The sequence below is a fragment of the Oncorhynchus clarkii genome, chromosome 29 (assembly GCF_045791955.1).
Source record: "Oncorhynchus clarkii lewisi isolate Uvic-CL-2024 chromosome 29, UVic_Ocla_1.0, whole genome shotgun sequence".
Lineage (NCBI taxonomy): Eukaryota > Metazoa > Chordata > Actinopteri > Salmoniformes > Salmonidae > Oncorhynchus > Oncorhynchus clarkii.
The window spans coordinates 37,119,368-37,138,876 of NC_092175.1; the positions used below are offsets into that span (position 1 = coordinate 37,119,368).

The 19,509-nt window shown below is 47.3% G+C and overlaps 2 protein-coding genes across 2 annotated transcripts in view; one reads left to right on the forward strand and one right to left on the reverse strand.

The window, feature by feature from the left end:
• Positions 1-874: 874 nt before the first annotated feature.
• LOC139388518 (stromal cell-derived factor 2) lies at positions 875-6,612 on the reverse strand. Its single transcript, XM_071135216.1, has 3 exons — positions 6,367-6,612; positions 5,993-6,189; positions 875-3,228 (listed from the first exon to the last, which is right to left on the reverse strand). Exons 1-3 carry the CDS (start codon positions 6,539-6,541, stop codon positions 2,926-2,928), a joined length of 675 nt encoding a protein of 224 aa, XP_070991317.1. The 5' UTR covers positions 6,542-6,612; the 3' UTR covers positions 875-2,925.
• Positions 6,613-6,904: 292 nt separating this feature from the next.
• The window catches only part of LOC139388517 (SPT6 homolog, histone chaperone and transcription elongation factor), a 50,653-nt gene continuing 38,048 nt past the window's right edge, over positions 6,905-19,509 (forward strand). The window contains exons 1-13 of the mRNA XM_071135215.1: positions 6,905-7,003; positions 7,795-7,902; positions 8,073-8,243; positions 8,530-8,603; positions 8,907-9,108; positions 9,254-9,335; positions 12,324-12,582; positions 12,693-12,794; positions 13,164-13,277; positions 17,156-17,245; positions 17,421-17,563; positions 18,833-18,984; positions 19,261-19,371. Coding sequence (XP_070991316.1) covers positions 7,806-7,902; positions 8,073-8,243; positions 8,530-8,603; positions 8,907-9,108; positions 9,254-9,335; positions 12,324-12,582; positions 12,693-12,794; positions 13,164-13,277; positions 17,156-17,245; positions 17,421-17,563; positions 18,833-18,984; positions 19,261-19,371 — 1,597 coding nt within the window. The 5' untranslated portion in view covers positions 6,905-7,003; positions 7,795-7,805. The remainder of the gene's footprint in view (positions 7,004-7,794; positions 7,903-8,072; positions 8,244-8,529; positions 8,604-8,906; positions 9,109-9,253; positions 9,336-12,323; positions 12,583-12,692; positions 12,795-13,163; positions 13,278-17,155; positions 17,246-17,420; positions 17,564-18,832; positions 18,985-19,260; positions 19,372-19,509) is intronic.

The window sequence follows — 19,509 nt, forward strand, 5'->3', positions numbered from 1 at the left end:
TTTCTATTCTGGTTAGACAGTTTTCTCGGTTCTGTGAAGGAAGTAGCACACAGCTTTGTACGAAATCTTCAGTTTCAAGGCAATTTCTCACATGGACTAGCCTTCATTGCTCAGAACAAGAATAGACTGACGTGTTTCAGAATAAGGTTCCTTGTTTTTGTCCATTTTGAGCCTGTAATCGAACCCACAAGTGCTGATGCTCCAGGTACTCAACTAGTCTAAAGGAGGCCAGTTTAATTGCTTCTTTAAACCAGAACAACAGTTTTCAGCTGTGCTAACAATTGCAAAAGGCTTTTCTAATGATCAATTAGCCTTTTTAAATGATAAACTTGGATTAGCTAACACAACGTGCCATTGGAACACAGGAGTGATGGTTGCTGATAACGGGCCTCTGTACGCCTATGTAGATATTCTATTAAAAATCTGACGTTTCCAGCTACAATAGTGATTTACAAATTAACAATGTCTACACTGTATTTCTGATCAATTTGATGTTATTTTAATGGACAACATTTTTTGCTTTTCTTTTAAAAACAAGGATATTTCTAAGTGGTCCCAAACTTTTGAACGGTAGTGTGTATAAATATATATATAATTTTGTTTTTTTTTGCAGGACCTAACATATCATACAGTAGTGCACAATTTTCAGGGACCCGTTTTGGCTTGTGACATGAGCACTACTTTCAAACCTTCTGGCTGAAATTATACAAAATCTCTGGAGCATCACTTTAAGTGTTGTTATGTCTCTGTAATAAAAAGTATTAAGAGCCATTGATGACGAGGGTAGAAATCTGAAGAGAGAAGACCTTTCCTGCCGTGACGATACAGACGAGTTACGTCATCAACCAAGGACAGACAGAGAACATAACACTGGTTAGCACAAGACATCCATTTAATCTGAGGTATCTATTACAATCATGTACAAGTCTTGTGAAAACAAACCTTTGTGTTGAAATGAACACTCACAGACAGCTGATATAAAACACTTTGTAAAACTCATGTCAGACCAGACAGGCTGTAGCTGTCAACCCCTGGGACAATGACAGTGTGGCTGGGGTCAAATTCCAATCCAATTCTGTTAGCTCTAGAAGGTGAATTGAGAAATTCTAGACTCAAAAAGTGCCTTGCATTTTCAATGGGGGACGTTCCTTTCTGTTCCTCAATTGGAATTATGATTCAGGTTCTGAATTTCCTGAATGGAATCTACTCCTACCACTGACTGTGACATAATACTGTAGTGGACAGAGAATTATGGTACTCTTCATGTTTCAGCTTAGTCAATGGAAGGGATATGTAATACTGTATGGACTTAAACTGAAATCAAGTCAAACAAAGACACCCTACTTGTTCATGGTAAAGAAGAGAATTGTGGGGATAGGCAGTGTGCTTAAGATTCAAATGTTTCTTTAATTAAAACGGTTCAAACTGCTCCTCTTTATTGATACGACACTTGTTTGAATAGTAGAGAGAAATCGATAATGTAATAAAAGGCACCGTAACAAGGCTGTTGTTTTTCGTACGTTTGTAGATGCACAATACTTTTTTTTTTTGTGTGTTTTTTTTAAAAATAAACACTGGCCTCCATTTAGCGTTTCTGTGCACAATCAACACAAACCTGCAGAATTGATATGGACCGTAGTCTGTTGTTGATCATATCAGGGGACTAATGAAGTCATATTTACCCCATTCTATAACCAGTCAGACACGGGGCACCATCTTAGAGGCACTAGCAAAATGGCTATGTAGCACCTCTGACATACAGAACAATACAATCACTAGCTGTTTTTGTTCTGGTGTCTCACATACCTTTACATGTCTATGTTGAAGTACCACGTTGGGAGGAGGTGTGTGGAGGAGAAATAGAAAATTGTATTTACTACATCTTGTAGCAGCATTCGTTTAGTGTATCAAATAGTCTCTGTTGATGAGGTCAGGTGACAGAGATTGGATTGGTCAAAGAGTTCTGTAGTTGTCCTGGCAACCCCCAGATTAGATCCACTGTGCGTGAGAGTGTCCTCAAAACAGAGGGAGTTGAGTAAGAGACAGGTAGGCAGACAACTAAGTTGGGTTGGATACAGGGGGCCAGGGGCCAGAGTAGATCACAACTCTGGGTCCGGGGGGGCGAGAGAGAGACAACAGGGAAGAAAATGGTATATAGAGCCAGGTCAGATTGATTGATAATCAAAACTATTGTGTAGAGGATGGCTGTAGTCAGTCTGTGCGTAGAGGATGGCTGTAGTCAGTCCGTGCGTAGAGGATGGCTGTAGTCAGTCCGTGCGTAGAGGGTGGCTGTAGTCAGTCCGTGCGTAGAGGATGGCTGTAGTCAGTCCGTGCGTAGAGGATGGCTGTAGTCAGTCCGTGCGTAGAGGATGGCTGTAGTCAGTCCGTGGGTAGAGGATGGCTGTAGTCAGTCTGTGGGTAGAGGATGGCTGTAGTCAGTCTGTGGGTAGAGGATGGCTGTAGTCAGTCTGTGGGTAGAGGATGGCTGTAGTCAGTCTGTGGGTAGAGGATGGCTGTAGTCAGTCTGTGGGTAGAGGATGGCTGTAGTCAGTCTGTGGGTAGAGGATGGCTGTAGTCAGTCTGTGGGTAGAGGATGGCTGTAGTCAGTCTGTGGGTAGAGGATGGTTGTAGTCAGTCTGTGGGTAGAGGATGGCTGTAGTCAGTCTGTGGGTAGAGGATGGCTGTAGTCAGTCTGTGTGTAGAGGATGGCTGTAGTCAGTCTGTGTGTAGAGGATGGCTGTAGTCAGTCTGTGTGTAGAGGATGGCTGTAGTCAGTCTGTGTGTAGAGGATGGCTGTAGTCAGTCTGTGTGTAGAGGATGGCTGTAGTCAGTCTGTGTGTAAAGGATGGCTGTAGTCAGTCTGTGTGTAAAGGATGGCTGTAGTCAGTCTCTGTGTGTGTAGAGGATGGCTGTAGTCTGATTGAATCAGAACTCTGTGTGTAGAGGATGGCTGTAGTCCTTGTTCCCTAGTGGGCTTTCACTGGGCTTCATATAAACCCCCTCCATGGCCCTCCACAGGCTGTGCTGGCTGGGGCCCATCATGGCGTGCACTTCCCTCTGCCCGTGGATGGGCCGGCCATACTGCTCCCCTGTAATCGATAGCAACGCATCGGTGGAGGCGTGCTGGAAGCGGACAGCCTCCTCGCGCTGCCACACCGCCCCTCCACACTGCACCGTCCACTCATCCAGGTGGTCCCCCTCGCCCTCCTCACCAAACGCACTCACCTCCTGAGAGAGGGGGGAGAGGGAGAGAGAGCACAGGGGAGGGAGAAAGAAAGAGGATCAGAGAAAGCATGAACAATTATACAATGATATATATTTTTAGTATTGTAGTTAGTGATTGAGGGGGACAGACAGCAGGGGTTCAATCCAGCATCAAGGACAACACACCCTACAACCTCCTGTGCCATAAAGGTCCAGACTAGAGGTCGACCGATTATGATTTTTCAATACCGATTATTGGAGGACCAAAAAAGCCGATACCGATTAATCGGTCGATTTTTATTTATTTATTTGTAATAATGACAATTACAACAATACTGAATGAATACTTATTTTAACTTAATATAATACATCAATAAAATCAATTTAGCCTCAAGTAAAAAAATAAATACATTTTATTTAGGTAAGCTAGTTGAGAACAAGTTCTCATTTGCAACTGCGACCTGGCCAAGATGAAGCATAGCAGTTTGACACATACAACAACACAGAGTTACACATGGAATAAACAAACATAGTCAATAATACAGTAGAAAAAAAAAGAAAAAAGTATATATACAGTGAGTGTAAATAAGGGAGTTAAAGCAATAAATAGGCCATGGTGGCAAAGTAATTACAATATGGCAATTAAACACTGGAATGGTAGATGTGCAGAAGATGAATGTGCAAGTAGAGATACTGTGGTGCAAAAGGAGCCAAATAAATAAATACAGTATGGGGATGAGGTAGATAGATGGACTGTATACAGATGGGCTATGAACAGGTGCAGTGATCTGTGAGCTGCTTTGACAGCTGGTTCTTAAAGCTAGTGAGGGAGATGGGAATCTCCAGCTTCAGTGATTTTTGCAGTTTGTTCCAGTCAGTGGCAGCAGAGAACTGGAAGGAAAGCCGACCAAAGGAGGAATTAGCTTTGGGGGTGACCAGTGAGATATACCTGCTGGAGCATGTGCTAGGAGTGGGTGCTGCTATGGTGACCAGCGAGCTGAGATAGGGCGGGGCTTTACCTAGCAGAGACTTGTAGATAACCTGTAGCCAGTGGGTTTGGCGACGAGTATGAAGCGAGGGCCAGCCAACGAGAGCGTACAGGTCGCAGTGGTGGGTAGTATATGGGGCTTTGGTGACAAAACGGATGGCACTGTGATAGACTACATCCAGTTTGCTGAGTAGAGTGTTGGAGGCTATTTTATGTCAAAATAATGAAACATGTTCAATTTGGTTTAATAAATAATGGAAAAACAAAGTGTTGGAGAAGAAAGTAAATCATGTGCTATGTAAGAAAGCTAATGTCGAAGTTCCTTGCTCAGAACATGAGAACATATGAAAGCTGGTGGTTCCTTTTAACATGAGTCTTCAATATTCCCAGGTAAGAAGTTTTAGGTTGTAGTTATTATAGGACTATTTCCCTCTATACCATTTGTATTTCATTAACCTTTGACAATTGGATGTTCTTATAGGCACTTTAGTATTGCCAGTGTAACAGTATAGCTTCCGTCCCTCTCCTCGCTCCTTCCTGGGCTCGAACCAGCAACACAACGACAACAGCCACCCTCGAAGTAGCATTACCCAAGCAGAGCAAGGGGAACAACTACTCCAAGTCTCAGAGCAAGTGACGTTTGAAATGCTATTAGCGGGCGCTAACTAGCTAGCCATTTCACTTCGGTTACACCAGCCTCATCTCGGGAGTTGATAGGCTTGAAGTCATAAACAGCGCAATGCTTGGCGCACAATGAAGAGCTGCTGGCAAAACGCAAAGAAAGTGCTGTTTGAATGAATGTTTACGCGCCTGCTTCTGCCCACCACCGCTCAGTCAGATACTTAGATACTTGTATGCTCAGTCAGATTATATGCAATGCAGGACACGCTAAATATTATCTAGTAATATCATCAACCATGTGTAGTTAACTAGTGATTATGATTGATTGTTTTTTTACAAGTTTAATGCTAGCTAGCAACATACCTTGGTTTACTGCATTCGCGTAACAGGCAGTCTCCTTGGGGAGTGCAACGAGAGAGATGCAGGTCGTTATTGCGTTGGACTAGTTAACTGTAAGTTTGCAAGATTGGATCTCCCGAGCTGACAAGGTGAAAATCTGTCATTCTGCCCCTGAACGAGGCAGTTAACCCACCGTTCCTAGGCCGTCATTGAAAATAAGAATGTGTTCTTAACTGACTTGCCTAGATAAATAAAAATGTATAAAAAATAATATATATATAAAAATATTTTATTTAAAAAAAAAATATAATTAAATCTGCAAATCGGCGCCCAAAAATACCGATTTCTGATTTTTATGAAAACTTGAAATCGGCCCTAATTAAAATCGGCCATTCCGATTAATCGGTCGACCACTAGTCCAGACCTCTTGTGAAACATGGTGATACACTTATCTCCACACAGTGAGCCAGGCTAAAGTGTTTCAAAACAGAATAAACAAATATTGACATAGACTTTCACCCCAAATGACAGCCTATTCCCTATACCCTTCAAACTCAACTCTAGACCTCGAAGACAGTTCCACTGCATTTTTTCATTGTTTCCCCTAATCAGGGACTGATTTAGACCTGTCACACCAGTTGTGTGCAAAATAGTAATCAGGTAGAACAGAAAACCAGCAGGCTCCGGACCTCGTAGGGTATGAGTTGAGTACCTCTGCGCTATACAGAGCACTATTTTTGACCAGAACCTTATGGGCCCTTTTAACTATAGCTATATGGGCCCTGGTCTAAATAGGGAATAGGGTGTCATTTGGGTCACACACATGTTGTTTCCCTTGACCTGGTTGGAGGAAAGCGGAGAGGAGAAGTAATGGCTGTGCAGGTTGCGTCCAGTGTTGACATGTGTGAGGCGGATGGTCTGACCACACTTAATAGGAGTCCCCCGGTGACACTGGGCCCCGCTGGTGCCCCGTACACTCCAGTAGCTGTTACTGTCCTCCACCGTGGTCACGCCTGTTACTGACTGCTGTCCGCTGCCTGGCAGGACAGAGAGGCAAATACACCGTCAGGCAAACAGAAACATGAGTGAGAACAATGAAAAAGAGAGAGAATATAATCAAGTCAAGCTGTTTTTCCATTTCTCTGTATCCAAGCTATAGTTAGCTACTAGTAGACGCTGGCAGTTGGCTAGATAGCAAGAACACATTGACTCACCGGAGCCGTAGCGCACGTCGTGAGAGTGCAGTCTGACATTGTGCTTTACATTTAACAGCTTTACAACCGAGCCGCAAGTCACAAAGCTCAGTTCCGTCCCGAGCGATAGCCCAAGTAAACATGTCAATAAGAAAGCGCCCAATAAAAAGTGTGAATGACCAGTACAGTTATCCATTACCGCTCGCAGCTGCCACTCAACTCCGCGATGTTCATTAGCTTCTGCTACGTCATGGAAATGGAACCGTGGGGAAGGAGGGCGCCCCCTGCTGGCGCGGATGACTCATTTTAGATTAAAAGTAATGTGGCATTTGCGGATTTTGTTATAAATTTGAAGTACTTATGAGTCTACTTCGTTTGTTTTTACGTTGAAATCAATACTTAGTTCGTTATTTTCCTTTTTATCGCTGCGGAACGTGGTCGCAGGACTTGACGTTATAATATTGTCCACCAGAGGGAGTGGATGGGCTCCACGAGAACAAACCACTTCACACGGAGTCGGAAGTTTCCTCACCACCGGAATTCAACACGCCGCTATTCATCAGCCATTTTTATTATTACAAGCTTGCGCGAAGATATAGCATAGCGACATATCCTTCTACATTTCAAGGATTTAGGTCAAGTATCGTCGCAGGGAGAAGTAAGTTATTTTAACAAAAGGAGTTTGGTGTCCAGTGAAATAATCCCGCGCCAACAACATGGGAACAATAGCATTGACTGTTGTCCTCCTGGCTAAGTTAACTAACTACAGGGGCCTTGTTGTTGTCTCCCAGTTTCTTGATTTTTAGCAACAAAACATATTGCTAACTGAAGTCAAGGATACACAATTCAGAGTTCATTATCAACGTGTCTTGGTAATATAACAACTGAAAGTCGCCACATGGCTAACGAAAGCCCTTCACGTTTAACTTCGCTAGCTAATGGAGTGTTTGTGCTTGCTAGCCAGTTAGCATGGGTATATAGCTAATTAGCTACTGAGATACGAAGTTCAAAACTAAGAAAAAGCATAGTTAGCTAGTTATGTAAGCGTCGTATAAAACCGCAAAGATGGTTGGCTAGAAAACCAAGCATCCCAGCGCAACATTGGTTTCTTAATTAACCGTACCTAACGTTAGCTAGCTAGGTACTGTAGCATCTAAATGTGTATTTTCTGTTCACTGGTGTTTTGTGTGCGTGAGACGTCCATCATCTGTGTGAACGTGTTGTTCCAGAGTCGCGCAACTCCTTACGGTTCTCAATCCGATTCTCTATTCTGAACGTTGTTATGCGGGATCGAGTGCATTACTAGCTTTCCTGGTTTGGTGCATTTTTTAAACTGACAGCAGGACTGTTAATTAAAGCAACTCTGAGACTACTATTCTCTGAATATATATGATACAAATTCTCTCTTTTAGTGCGATCCTTGTGTTAACCTGTAGCGTGTGTGTCCAGGCCTTGCAGACATGTCTGACTTCATCGATAGCGAGGCTGAGGAGTCGGAGGAGGAGTTTGAAGAGAAAGACCTGAAGCCTAAAAAGACCCAGGCGTTTATGGATGATGGTGAGCACATGATTACAATGTACTGATTTCGTATGGAATCATCAGAAGGTGTGAGTGTGACGCATGAATGTCTCTGCCCATGCAATTCCTATATCATGTCTTCATCAGTGTGTTTAGTTTATGAGCAAATGTTTGCATGTGTGTTTAATTCTTCCTCAAACCCCCAACAGAGGAAGAGGAGGAAGAGTTAAACACAGAGGACCAGGATGAGCACGGGAACCTGATGGGGCTCATCGACGATGATGTGGATGAAGATGAGGAAGAGGAAGAGAAGAAAAGCGGAGGAGCAGGCAGCGGCAGCGACTCAGAGGATGAAGTCAGACACAGACGCAAGAAACGCAGTAAGTTTGGGCTTCAGGGCTGTGAGATTTCATTCCCCCAAAATTGACAGTCTTGCCTAGTAGATAAAGGAAAGACGTTTTATGTAAACTAATTTCTTCTCTGTCACACTTTTCCCTCTATCTCTCCTTTCCTACCCCACCCGCCTTTCTATCTCGCTCCTTTCGTCCCTCACCCTCTTTCTACCCTGCCTCCCTCTTTCCCCCTCTCTCTCACTCCTTTCCTCCCTCACCCTCTTTCTACCCTCCCTCCCTCTTTCCCCCTCTCTCTCACTCCCTTCCTCCCCAGACTATGACGACTACCTGGATGATGATGATCTGGACCTCATTGAGGAGAACTTGGGAGTCAAAGTCAAGAGGAGGGTAAGCAGTCACTTCCTGTCTGGGTTAGGGTTAGCAGTCCCTTCCTGTCTGGTTTAGGGTAAGCAATCACTTCAATTATAATCATGTAATTGTTATCGAAAAGGCTAATTTGATCCTATATCAGCACTCCTACACTGAGATGCTTTGTGATTCAAATGAGTCATGATAACGTATTCAAGTATCATATAAATGCATAACCTGAAATGGGCCCCAGTTCAAACATCTTTCCCCATCCTCGCCATCCTCTATGAGGACATGGACCCCAGTTTAAACGTCTGTCTCCGTCCTCTGTTGTCCTGACAGAAGAAGAAGTATGACCGTGTGAAGACTATGGATGATGATGAAGATGATGAGAAGGACCAGATTGCAGACGAGATCTTCCACAGAGGAGATGACGAGGACGGAGAGGGGGAGCTGGAGGAGGGAGAGACAGTCGACCCGCCCCTACGTCGCCATGGTGAACGCCTCGATGAAGAAGAGGAAGAGGAGGGAGAGGAGGAGTCGGGTACTTTTGATGATAATGTTACACATTTAATACCTGAAATTCTTTTTGGGAAACTCAGTTCTATTTATGCAAATATAAACATATTACAGCACACAAAAAAATTGTCTGAAAACTTCCTGGCTCTGATAATCACATATTTCCTCAGATATTGATGACTTTATCGTGGACGACGATGGCCAGCCTATCACCAAGAGGAGAAGCAAGAAGTTCGCAGGATACACGGATGCGTGAGTGTTCACTCACCTCCTCAGGGTTAGGGATAGTGTTCACCACCTCCTCAGGGTTAGGGATAGTGTTCATCTCCTCCTCAGGGTTAGGGATAGTGTTCACCACCTCCTCAGGGTTAGGGATAGTGTTCACCTCCTCCTCAGGGTTAGGGATAGTGTTCACCACCTCAGGGTTAGGGATAGTGTTCACCTCCTCCTCAGGATTTGGGATAGTGTTCACCACCTCCTCAGGGTTAGGGATAGTGTTCATCTCCTCCTCAGGGTTAGGGATAGTGTTCACCTCCTCAGGGTTAGGGATAGTGTTCACCTCCTCCTCAGGGTTAGGGATAGTGTTCACCTCCTCAGGGTTTGGGATAGTGTTCACCACCTCCTCAGGGTTAGGGATAGTGTTCACCACCTCCTCAGGGTTAGGGATAGTGTTCACCACCTCCTCAGGGTTCGGGATAGTGTTCACCTCCTCCTCAGGGTTAGGGATAGTGTTCACCTCCTCCTCAGGGTTAGGGATAGTGTTCACCTCCTCCTCAGGGTTAGGGATAGTGTTCACCACCTCAGGGTTAGGGATAGTGTTCACCACCTCCTCAGGGTTAGGGATAGTGTTCACCTCCTCCTCAGGGTTAGGGATAGTGTTCACCTCCTCCTCAGGGTTAGGGATAGTGTTCACCACCTCCTCAGGGTTAGGGATAGTGTTCACCACCTCCTCAGGGTTAGGGATAGTGTTCACCTCCTCCTCAGGGTTAGGGATAGTGTTCACCTCCTCCTCAGGGTTAGGGATAGTGTTCACCTCCTCCTCAGGGTTAGGGATAGTGTTCACCACCTCCTCAGGGTTAGGAATAGTGTTCACCTCCTCCTCAGGGTTAGGGATAGTGTTCACCACCTCCTCAGGGTTAGGGATAGTGTTCACCACCTCCTCAGGGTTAGGGATAGTGTTCACCTCCTCCTCAGGGTTAGGGATAGTGTTCACCTCCTCAGGGTTAGGGATAGTGTTCACCTCCTCCTCAGGATTTGGGATAGTGTTCACCTCCTCAGGGTTAGGGATAGTGTTCACCTCCTCAGGGTTAGGGATAGTGTTCACCTCCTCAGGGTTAGGGATAGTGTTTACCTCCTCCTCAGGGTTTGGGATAGTGTTCACCTCCTCCTCAGGGTTAGGGATAGTGTTCACCTCCTCCTCAGGGTTAGGAATAGTGTTTACCTCCTCCTCAGGGTTAGGGATAGTGTTCACCTCCTCAGGGTTAGGGATAGTGTTCACCTCCTCCTCAGGGTTAGGGATAGTGTTCACCTCCTCAGGGTTTGGGATAGTGTTCACCACCTCCTCAGGGTTAGGGATAGTGTTCACCACCTCCTCAGGGTTAGGGATAGTGTTCACCTCCTCCTCAGGGTTAGGGATAGTGTTCACCTCCTCCTCAGGGTTAGGGATAGTGTTCACCTCCTCCTCAGGGTTAGGGATAGTGTTCACCACCTCCTCAGGGTTAGGGATAGTGTTCACCACCTCCTCAGGGTTAGGGATAGTGTTCACCTCCTCCTCAGGGTTAGGGATAGTGTTCACCTCCTCCTCAGGGTTAGGGATAGTGTTCACCTCCTCCTCAGGGTTAGGGATAGTGTTCACCACCTCCTCAGGGTTAGGGATAGTGTTCACCTCCTCCTCAGGGTTAGGGATAGTGTTCACCTCCTCCTCAGGGTTAGGGATAGTGTTCACCTCCTCCTCAGGGTTAGGGATAGTGTTCACCACCTCCTCAGGGTTAGGAATAGTGTTCACCTCCTCCTCAGGGTTAGGGATAGTGTTCACCACCTCCTCAGGGTTAGGGATAGTGTTCACCACCTCCTCAGGGTTAGGGATAGTGTTCACCTCCTCCTCAGGGTTAGGGATAGTGTTCACCTCCTCAGGGTTAGGGATAGTGTTCACCTCCTCCTCAGGATTTGGGATAGTGTTCACCTCCTCAGGGTTAGGGATAGTGTTCACCTCCTCAGGGTTAGGGATAGTGTTCACCTCCTCAGGGTTAGGGATAGTGTTTACCTCCTCCTCAGGGTTTGGGATAGTGTTCACCTCCTCCTCAGGGTTAGGGATAGTGTTCACCTCCTCCTCAGGGTTAGGAATAGTGTTTACCTCCTCCTCAGGGTTAGGGATAGTGTTTACCTCCTCCTCAGGGTTAGGAATAGTGTTTACCTCCTCCTCAGGGTTAGGGATAGTGTTTACCTCCTCCTCAGGGTTAGGAATAGTGTTTACCTCCTCCTCAGGGTTAGGGATAGTGTTCACCACCTCCTCAGGGTTAGGGATAGTGTTCACCACCTCCTCAGGGTTAGGGATAGTGTTCACTCACCACCTCAGGGTTAGGGATAGTGTTCACCTCCTCCTCAGGGTTAGGGATAGTGTTCACCACCTCCTCAGGGTTAGGGATAGTGTTCACCTCCTCCTCAGGGTTAGGGATAGTGTTCACCTCCTCCTCAGGGTTAGGAATAGTGTTTACCTCCTCCTCAGGGTTAGGGATAGTGTTTACCTCCTCCTCAGGGTTAGGGATAGTGTTTACCTCCTCCTCAGGGTTAGGGATAGTGTTCACCTCCTCCTCAGGGTTAGGGATAGTGTTCACCTCCTCAGGGTTAGGGATAGTGTTCACCACCTCCTCAGGGTTAGGGATAGTGTTCACCACCTCCTCAGGGTTAGGGATAGTGTTCACCTCCTCCTCAGGGTTAGGGATAGTGTTCACCTCCTCCTCAGGGTTAGGAATAGTGTTCACCTCCTCCTCAGGGTTAGGAATAGTGTTCACCTCCTCCTCAGGGTTAGGGATAGTGTTCACCTCCTCCTCAGGGTTAGGAATAGTGTTCACCTCCTCCTCAGGGTTAGGAATAGTGTTCACTCGCCACCTCAGGCTTAGTGTGGACAGACCTGTATACGATCCCATCCATCCTAGTGGTTTCCTTCCAGGTAATGCAGAACAACCATTGAGAGCAGAATGTTTTCACCTCTCCCCTCTGTTCCTCTGTCCCCGTCTACAGAGCCCTCCAGGAAGCTCAGGAGATCTTCGGGGGCGACTTCGACTTTGCGGAGTTCGATGCCGACGGTGCTTATGAACAGGGTGAGGAAGAGGAGGAGGACCAGGATGAAGAGGGCTGGGACCGGCCCAAGAAGCCAACGAAGAGGAGGGTGGGGAGGAAGAGCATCTTCGAGCTCTACGAGCCCAGCGAGCTGGAGAGTAGTCACATGACTGACCAGGACAACGAGATCCGCTCCACAGACATGCCAGAGAGGTTCCAGGTAGGGTTGTGTGTCTGTTTCACCCTCCTGTGTCCTTGAATGTAGTTGTGATATGTTAATGAAGCCGTGTGTGTGCGCGTCTCACACTCCGTCCGTGCTCTGCCCCGTAGCTGCGCTCCATCCCAGTGAAGCCTGCTGAGGACGATGAGTTGGAGGAAGAGGCAGAGTGGATCTACAGAAACGCTTTCTCAACCCCCACCATCTCCATGCAGGTAGGAACCTCTGACCACACACACGCACTGACTACACACGCTGACTACACACACACACACTGACTACACACACACACCGACTACACGCGCTGACTACACACACGCACACTGACTACACACACACACGCACACTGACTACACACACACACACGCACGCTGACTACACACTGACTGCACACACACACTACACACTGACTACCCATACACAAATTGACTATGTACACACACTACCTCAGCTCACCCCCGTCATTTCTATACTTACTATTATCATACAGCTGAAACACATGAACAGTTCAGACCATACCTTCTCAGTCCACTATCATACTATTTTTACTTTGTTTTTAAAACAACTGTTGTCTGTGTGTTCAGGAGAGTACAGATTACCTGGACAGAGGAGCCACCACTAACTTTAGCAGGAAGGGCCCCAGCACCATCGCCAAGATTAAGGAGGCCCTCAACTTCATGAGGAATCAGCATTTTGAGGTACACTGCCCTGATACTAACGCTGTGTGTAGTGGCTAAGGCTCTAACTGTGTGTGTGTGTGTGTAGTGGCTAAGGCTCTAACAGTGTGTGTAGTGGCTAAGGCTCTAACAGTGTGTGTAGTGGCTAAGGCTCTAACAGTGTGTGTGTGTAGTGGCTAAGGCTCTAACAGTGTGTGTGTGTAGTGGCTAAGGCTCTAACAGTGTGTGTGTGTAGTGGCTAAGGCTCTAACAGTGTGTGTGTGTGTAGTGGCTAAGGCTCTAACAGTGTGTGTAGTGGCTAAGGCTCTAACAGTGTGTGTGTGTTGTGGCTAAGGCTCTAACAGTGTGTGTGTGTAGTGGCTAAGGCTCTAACAGTGTGTGTGTGTGTAGTGGCTAAGGCTCTAACTGTGTGTGTGTGTGTAGTAGCTAAGGCTCTAACAGTGTGTGTAGTGGCTAAGGCTCTAACAGTGTGTGTGTGTAGTGGCTAAGGCTCTAACAGTGTGTGTGTGTGTTGTGGCTAAGGCTCTAACAGTGTGTGTGTGTGTGTAGTGGCTAAGGCTCTAACAGTGTGTGTGTGTAGTGGCTAAGGCTCTAACAGTGTGTGTGTGTGTAGTGGCTAAGGCTCTAACAGTGTGTGTGTGTGTGTGTGTGTAGTGGCTAAGGCTCTAACTGTGTGTGTGTGTGTAGTGGCTAAGGCTCTAACAGTGTGTGTGTGTGTAGTGGCTAAGGCTCTAACAGTGTGTGTGTGTGTAGTGGCTAAGGCTCTAACAGTGTGTGTGTAGTGGCTAAGGCTCTAACAGTGTGTGTGTGTGTGTGTAGTGGCTAAGGCTAACTGTGTGTGTGTGTGTAGTGGCTAAGGCTCTAACAGTGTGTGTGTGTGTGGTGGCTAAGGCTCTAAATGTGTGTGTGTGTAGTCGCTAAGGCTCTAACAGTGTGTGTGTGTAGTGGCTAAGGCTCTAACAGTGTGTGTGTGTAGTGGCTAAGGCTCTAACAGTGTGTGTGTGTGTAGTGGCTAAGGCTCTAACTGTGTGTGTGTGTGTTGTGGCTAAGGTTCTAACAGTGTGTGTGTGTGTGTAGTGGCTAAGGCTCTAACAGTGTGTGTGTGTGTAGTGGCTGAAGCTCTAACAGTGTGTGTGTGTGTGTGTTGTGGCTAAGGCTCTAACAGTGTGTGTAGTGGCTAAGGCTCTAACAGTGTGTGTGTGTAGTGGCTAAGGCTCTAACAGTGTGTGTGTGTGTGTGTGTGTAGTGGCTAAGGCTCTAACAGTGTGTGTGTGTAGTGGCTAAGGCTCTAACAGTGTGTGTGTGTGTAGTGGCTAAGGCTCTAACTGTGTGTGTGTGTGTTGTGGCTAAGGTTCTAACAGTGTGTGTGTGTGTGTAGTGGCTAAGGCTCTAACAGTGTGTGTGTGTGTAGTGGCTGAAGCTCTAACAGTGTGTGTGTGTGTGTGTTGTGGCTAAGGCTCTAACAGTGTGTGTAGTGGCTAAGGCTCTAACAGTGTGTGTGTGTAGTGGCTAAGGCTCTAACAGTGTGTGTGTGTAGTGGCTAAGGCTCTAACAGTGTGTGTGTGTAGTGGCTAAGGCTCTAACAGTGTGTGTGTGTAGTGGCTAAGGCTCTAACAGTGTGTGTGTGTGTAGTGGCTAAGGCTCTAACAGTGTGTGTAGTGGCTAAGGCTCTAACAGTGTGTGTGTGTTGTGGCTAAGGCTCTAACAGTGTGTGTGTGTAGTGGCTAAGGCTCTAACAGTGTGTGTGTGTGTAGTGGCTAAGGCTCTAACTGTGTGTGTGTGTGTAGTAGCTAAGGCTCTAACAGTGTGTGTAGTGGCTAAGGCTCTAACAGTGTGTGTGTGTAGTGGCTAAGGCTCTAACAGTGTGTGTGTGTGTTGTGGCTAAGGCTCTAACAGTGTGTGTGTGTGTGTAGTGGCTAAGGCTCTAACAGTGTGTGTGTGTAGTGGCTAAGGCTCTAACAGTGTGTGTGTGTGTGTAGTGGCTAAGGCTCTAACAGTGTGTGTGTGTGTGTGTGTGTAGTGGCTAAGGCTCTAACTGTGTGTGTGTGTGTGTAGTGGCTAAGGCTCTAACAGTGTGTGTGTGTGTAGTGGCTAAGGCTCTAACAGTGTGTGTGTGTGTAGTGGCTAAGGCTCTAACAGTGTGTGTAGTGGCTAAGGCTCTAACAGTGTGTGTGTGTGTAGTGGCTGAAGCTCTAACAGTGTGTGTGTGTGTAGTGGCTGAAGCTCTAACAGTGTGTGTGTGTGTAGTGGCTGAAGCTCTAACAGTGTGTGTGTGTGTGTGTTGTGGCTAAGGCTCTAACAGTGTGTGTAGTGGCTAAGGCTCTAACAGTGTGTGTGTGTAGTGGCTAAGGCTCTAACAGTGTGTGTGTGTGTGTGTGTGTAGTGGCTAAGGCTCTAACAGTGTGTGTGTGTAGTGGTTAAGGCTCTAACAGTGTGTGTGTGTGTGTAGTGGCTAAGGCTCTAACAGTGTGTGTGTGTGTAGTGGCTAAGGCTAACAGTGTGTGTGTGTAGTGGCTAAGGCTAACAGTGTGTGTGTGTAGTGGCTAAGGCTCTAACTGTGTGTGTGTAGTGGCTAAGGCTCTAACAGTGTGTGTGTGTGTAGTGGCTAAGGCTCTAAATGTGTGTGTGTAGTCACTAAGACTCTAACAGTGTGTGTGTGTAGTGGTTAAGGCTCTAACAGTGTGTGTGTGTGTAGTGGCTAAGGCTCTAACTGTGTGTGTGTAGTGGCTAAGGCTCTAACTGTGTGTGTGTAGTGGCTAAGGCTCTAACTGTGTGTGTGTAGTGGCTAAGGCTCTAACTGTGTGTGTGTAGTGGCTAAGGCTCTAACTGTGTGTGTAGTGGCTAAGGCTCTAACTGTGTGTGTGTGTGTAGTGGCTAAGGCTCTAACTGTGTGTGTGTGTAGTGGCTAAGGCTCTAACTGTGTGTGTGTGTGTGTAGTGGCTAAGGCTCTAACAGTGTGTGTGTGTGTAGTGGCTAAGGCTCTAACAGTGTGTGTGTGTGTAGTGGCTGAAGCTCTAACAGTGTGTGTGTGTGTTGTGGCTAAGGCTCTAACTGTGTGTGTGTGTGTAGTGGCTAAGGCTCTAACAGTGTGTGTGTGTGTGTGTAGTGGCTAAGGCTCTAACAGTGTGTGTGTGTGTAGTGGCTAAGGCTCTAACAGTGTGTGTGTGTGTAGTGGCTAAGGCTCTAACAGTGTGTGTGTGTGTAGTGGCTAAGGCTCTAACTGTGTGTGTGTGTAGTGGCTAAGGCTCTAACAGTGTGTGTGTGTGTAGTGGCTAAGGCTCTAACAGTGTGTGTGTGTGTAGTGGCTAAGGCTCTAAATGTGTGTGTGTAGTGGCTAAGGCTCTAACAGTGTGTGTGTGTAGTGGTTAAGGCTCTAACAGTGTGTGTGTGTGTGTGTAGTGGCTAAGGCTCTAACAGTGTGTGTGTGTGTGTAGTGGCTAAGGCTAACAGTGTGTGTGTGTGTGTGTGTGTGTGTAGTGGCTAAGGCTCTAACAGTGTGTGTGTGTAGTGGTTAAGGCTCTAACAGTGTGTGTGTGTGTGTGTGTGTGTAGTGGCTAAGGCTCTAACTGTGTGTGTGTGTGTGTAGTGGCTAAGGCTCTAACTGTGTGTGTGTGTGTGTGTGTGTAGTGGCTAAGGCTCTAACTGTGTGTGTGTGTGTGTGTGTAGTGGCTAAGGCTTTAACTGTGTGTGTGTGTGTGTGTGTAGTGGCTAAGGCTCTAACTGTGTGTGTGTGTGTAGTGGCTAAGGCTCTAACAGTGTGTGTGTGTGTGTAGTGGCTAAGGCTCTAACAGTGTGTGTGTGTGTGTGTGTAGTGGCTAAGGCTCTAACTGTGTGTGTGTGTAGTGGCTAAGGCTCTAACTGTGTGTGTGTGTGTGTGTTTGTCTCTCTGTCTCCTCCAGGTTCCATTCATCGCGTTCTACAGGAAGGAGTACGTAGAACCGGAGCTCAACATCAACGACCTGTGGAAGGTCTGGCAGTGGGACGAAAAGGTAAAGGATGACCTTTGACATGTGACATAAGACCATGAGGCTCACATGCCTCTGCCTTTACCAGCAGTTAGTAACCTTTACAGTTGATACAACCTAAAAGCAATCTCAAAGCCTCGTTCCATTGTTGATTCTCCTCGTATTAACCCACTTCCTGTCCCTCGACCCCTGACCTCAGTGGTGCCAGCTGAAGAGCAGGAAGCAAAACCTGACACGTTTGTTCCGGAGGATGCAGGGGTACCAGTATGAGCAGATCTCTGCCGACCCCGACAAGCCCCTGGCTGACGGCATCAGGCCCCTGGACACTGCTGATATGGAGAGGTACGGTTCCACACAGGGTTCGAGGACATAGGGACTGCTTCCAAAATGGCACACTACATAGTGCACTACTTTAGACCAGAATAAGTATCCATGGAGAGGTGGGTACGTCCCAACACAGGGCCGTAGGAGAACAGTGGTATTAAGAGGGTCAATGGGACCCGTGATTGACAAGCTCAGTCCTGTACATTGTGTCAACTTTATAGCAACAGGTCTAAAAGGACAAATAAAGGAAGTTCAGGAATCATTTTTTGGCGATGATGATGGCTTTCCCACAACGTGTGTTCAAGTGTTGTAATGCACTAAGGGCCAGTTTCCCAGATACAGATGAAGCATAGAGATGTGTTTTCTTCTCAGGGCTCAGTCTGTGTCTAGAAAGTCAAGACTTCCCATAACATGGTAGCACATCAAAGTTCAGAAGCCTCATAGCCCCATGTCTTCACAGAAGCCAGGACCCATTTAGTAAAGTCCAGCTACTCTTACTGTTCCCCTCTCCAATCCTCTCCTCCGCTGCCCTCGCCCTTCTCCTCCTCTACCCCCTTTTTCTTCCTCTACCCCTGCCCCCTCCTCTACCCCCTGCCCCCTCCTCTACCCCCTGCCTCCTCCTCTACCCCCTGCCTCCTCCTCTACCCCCTGCCTCCTCCTCTACCCCCTGCCGCCTCCTCTACCCCCTGCCTCCTCCTCTACCCCCTTTCTCCTCCTCTACCCCCTTTCTCCTCCTCTACCCCCTTTCTCCTCCTCTACCCCCTTTCTCCTCCTCTACCCCCTTTCTCCTCCTCTACCCCCTTTCTCCTCCTCTACCCCCTTTCTCCTCCTCTACCCCCTGCCTCCTCCTCTACCCCCTGCCTCCTCCTCTACCCCCTTTCTCCTCCTCTACCCCCTTTCTCCTCCTCTACCCCCTTTCTCCTCCTCTACCCCCTTTCTCCTCCTCTACCCCCTTCTCCTCCTCTACCCCCTTTCTCCTCCTCTACCCCCTTTCTCCTCCTCTACCCCCTGCCTCCTCCTCTACCCCCTGCCTCCTCCTCTACCCCCTGCCTCCTCCTCTACCCCCTGCCTCCTCCTCTACCCCCTGCCTCCTCCTCTACCCCCTGCCTCCTCCTCTACCCCCTGCCTCCTCCTCTACCCCCTGCCTCCTCCTCTACCCCCTTTCTCCTCCTCTACCCCCTTTCTCCTCCTCTACCCCCTTTCTCCTCCTCTACCCCCTTTCTCCTCCTCTACCCCCTTCTCCTCCTCTGCCCCCTCCTCTACCCCCTCCTCCTCTACCCCCTGCAGACTGAAAGATGTCCAGTCCATAGATGAGCTGAGTGACGTGTATAGTCACTTCCTTCTGTACTATGGCCGAGACATCCCCAAGATGCAGAACGCAGCCAAAGCTGCCAGCAAGAAGAAGAAGAAGAAGAAGAAGATTGAGGTCAACGAGGAAGGTTGGAGGCCATGTGGACAATTATAACTGATTACTATAATAGTGAATAACTATATTGTTAACCCAGAAATGATTTGATAAGGAGATCAAAATGGCTGCCAAGAGGATTTCGGTGTTTCCTTATTTCTTTGAAATCACACCCTGAGGCTAAAATATCAAAGCAAGGTGTCGTTGTTGTATAAAGTTAAATAACAGCACCTTTTCAACAACCCTGTTTTGACTTTTGTTTTTGTGATTTCCACCCTCTACACATCATGTCTTTTCCCATTCCTTTCAGGTGAGGAGGAAGAGGTGGAGGAAGAGGAGGAGGTGGAGGAAGAGAAGGGGCCGGACCTGAAGCTGGCATCTCGTAGAGACATGTACAGCATCTGTCAGAGCGCTGGGCTCGGTGAGTCACCTCTGACCTCTCGTCTATTTTTCTGTACTGAGTGGGACCTAAGCTTGACTTCATTGTGCTTGTGATTGCTGAAAGGGGCTTGACATGTGAAACGTGAAGTAAATATTCCCTGCTCTGCCTCAAGACATT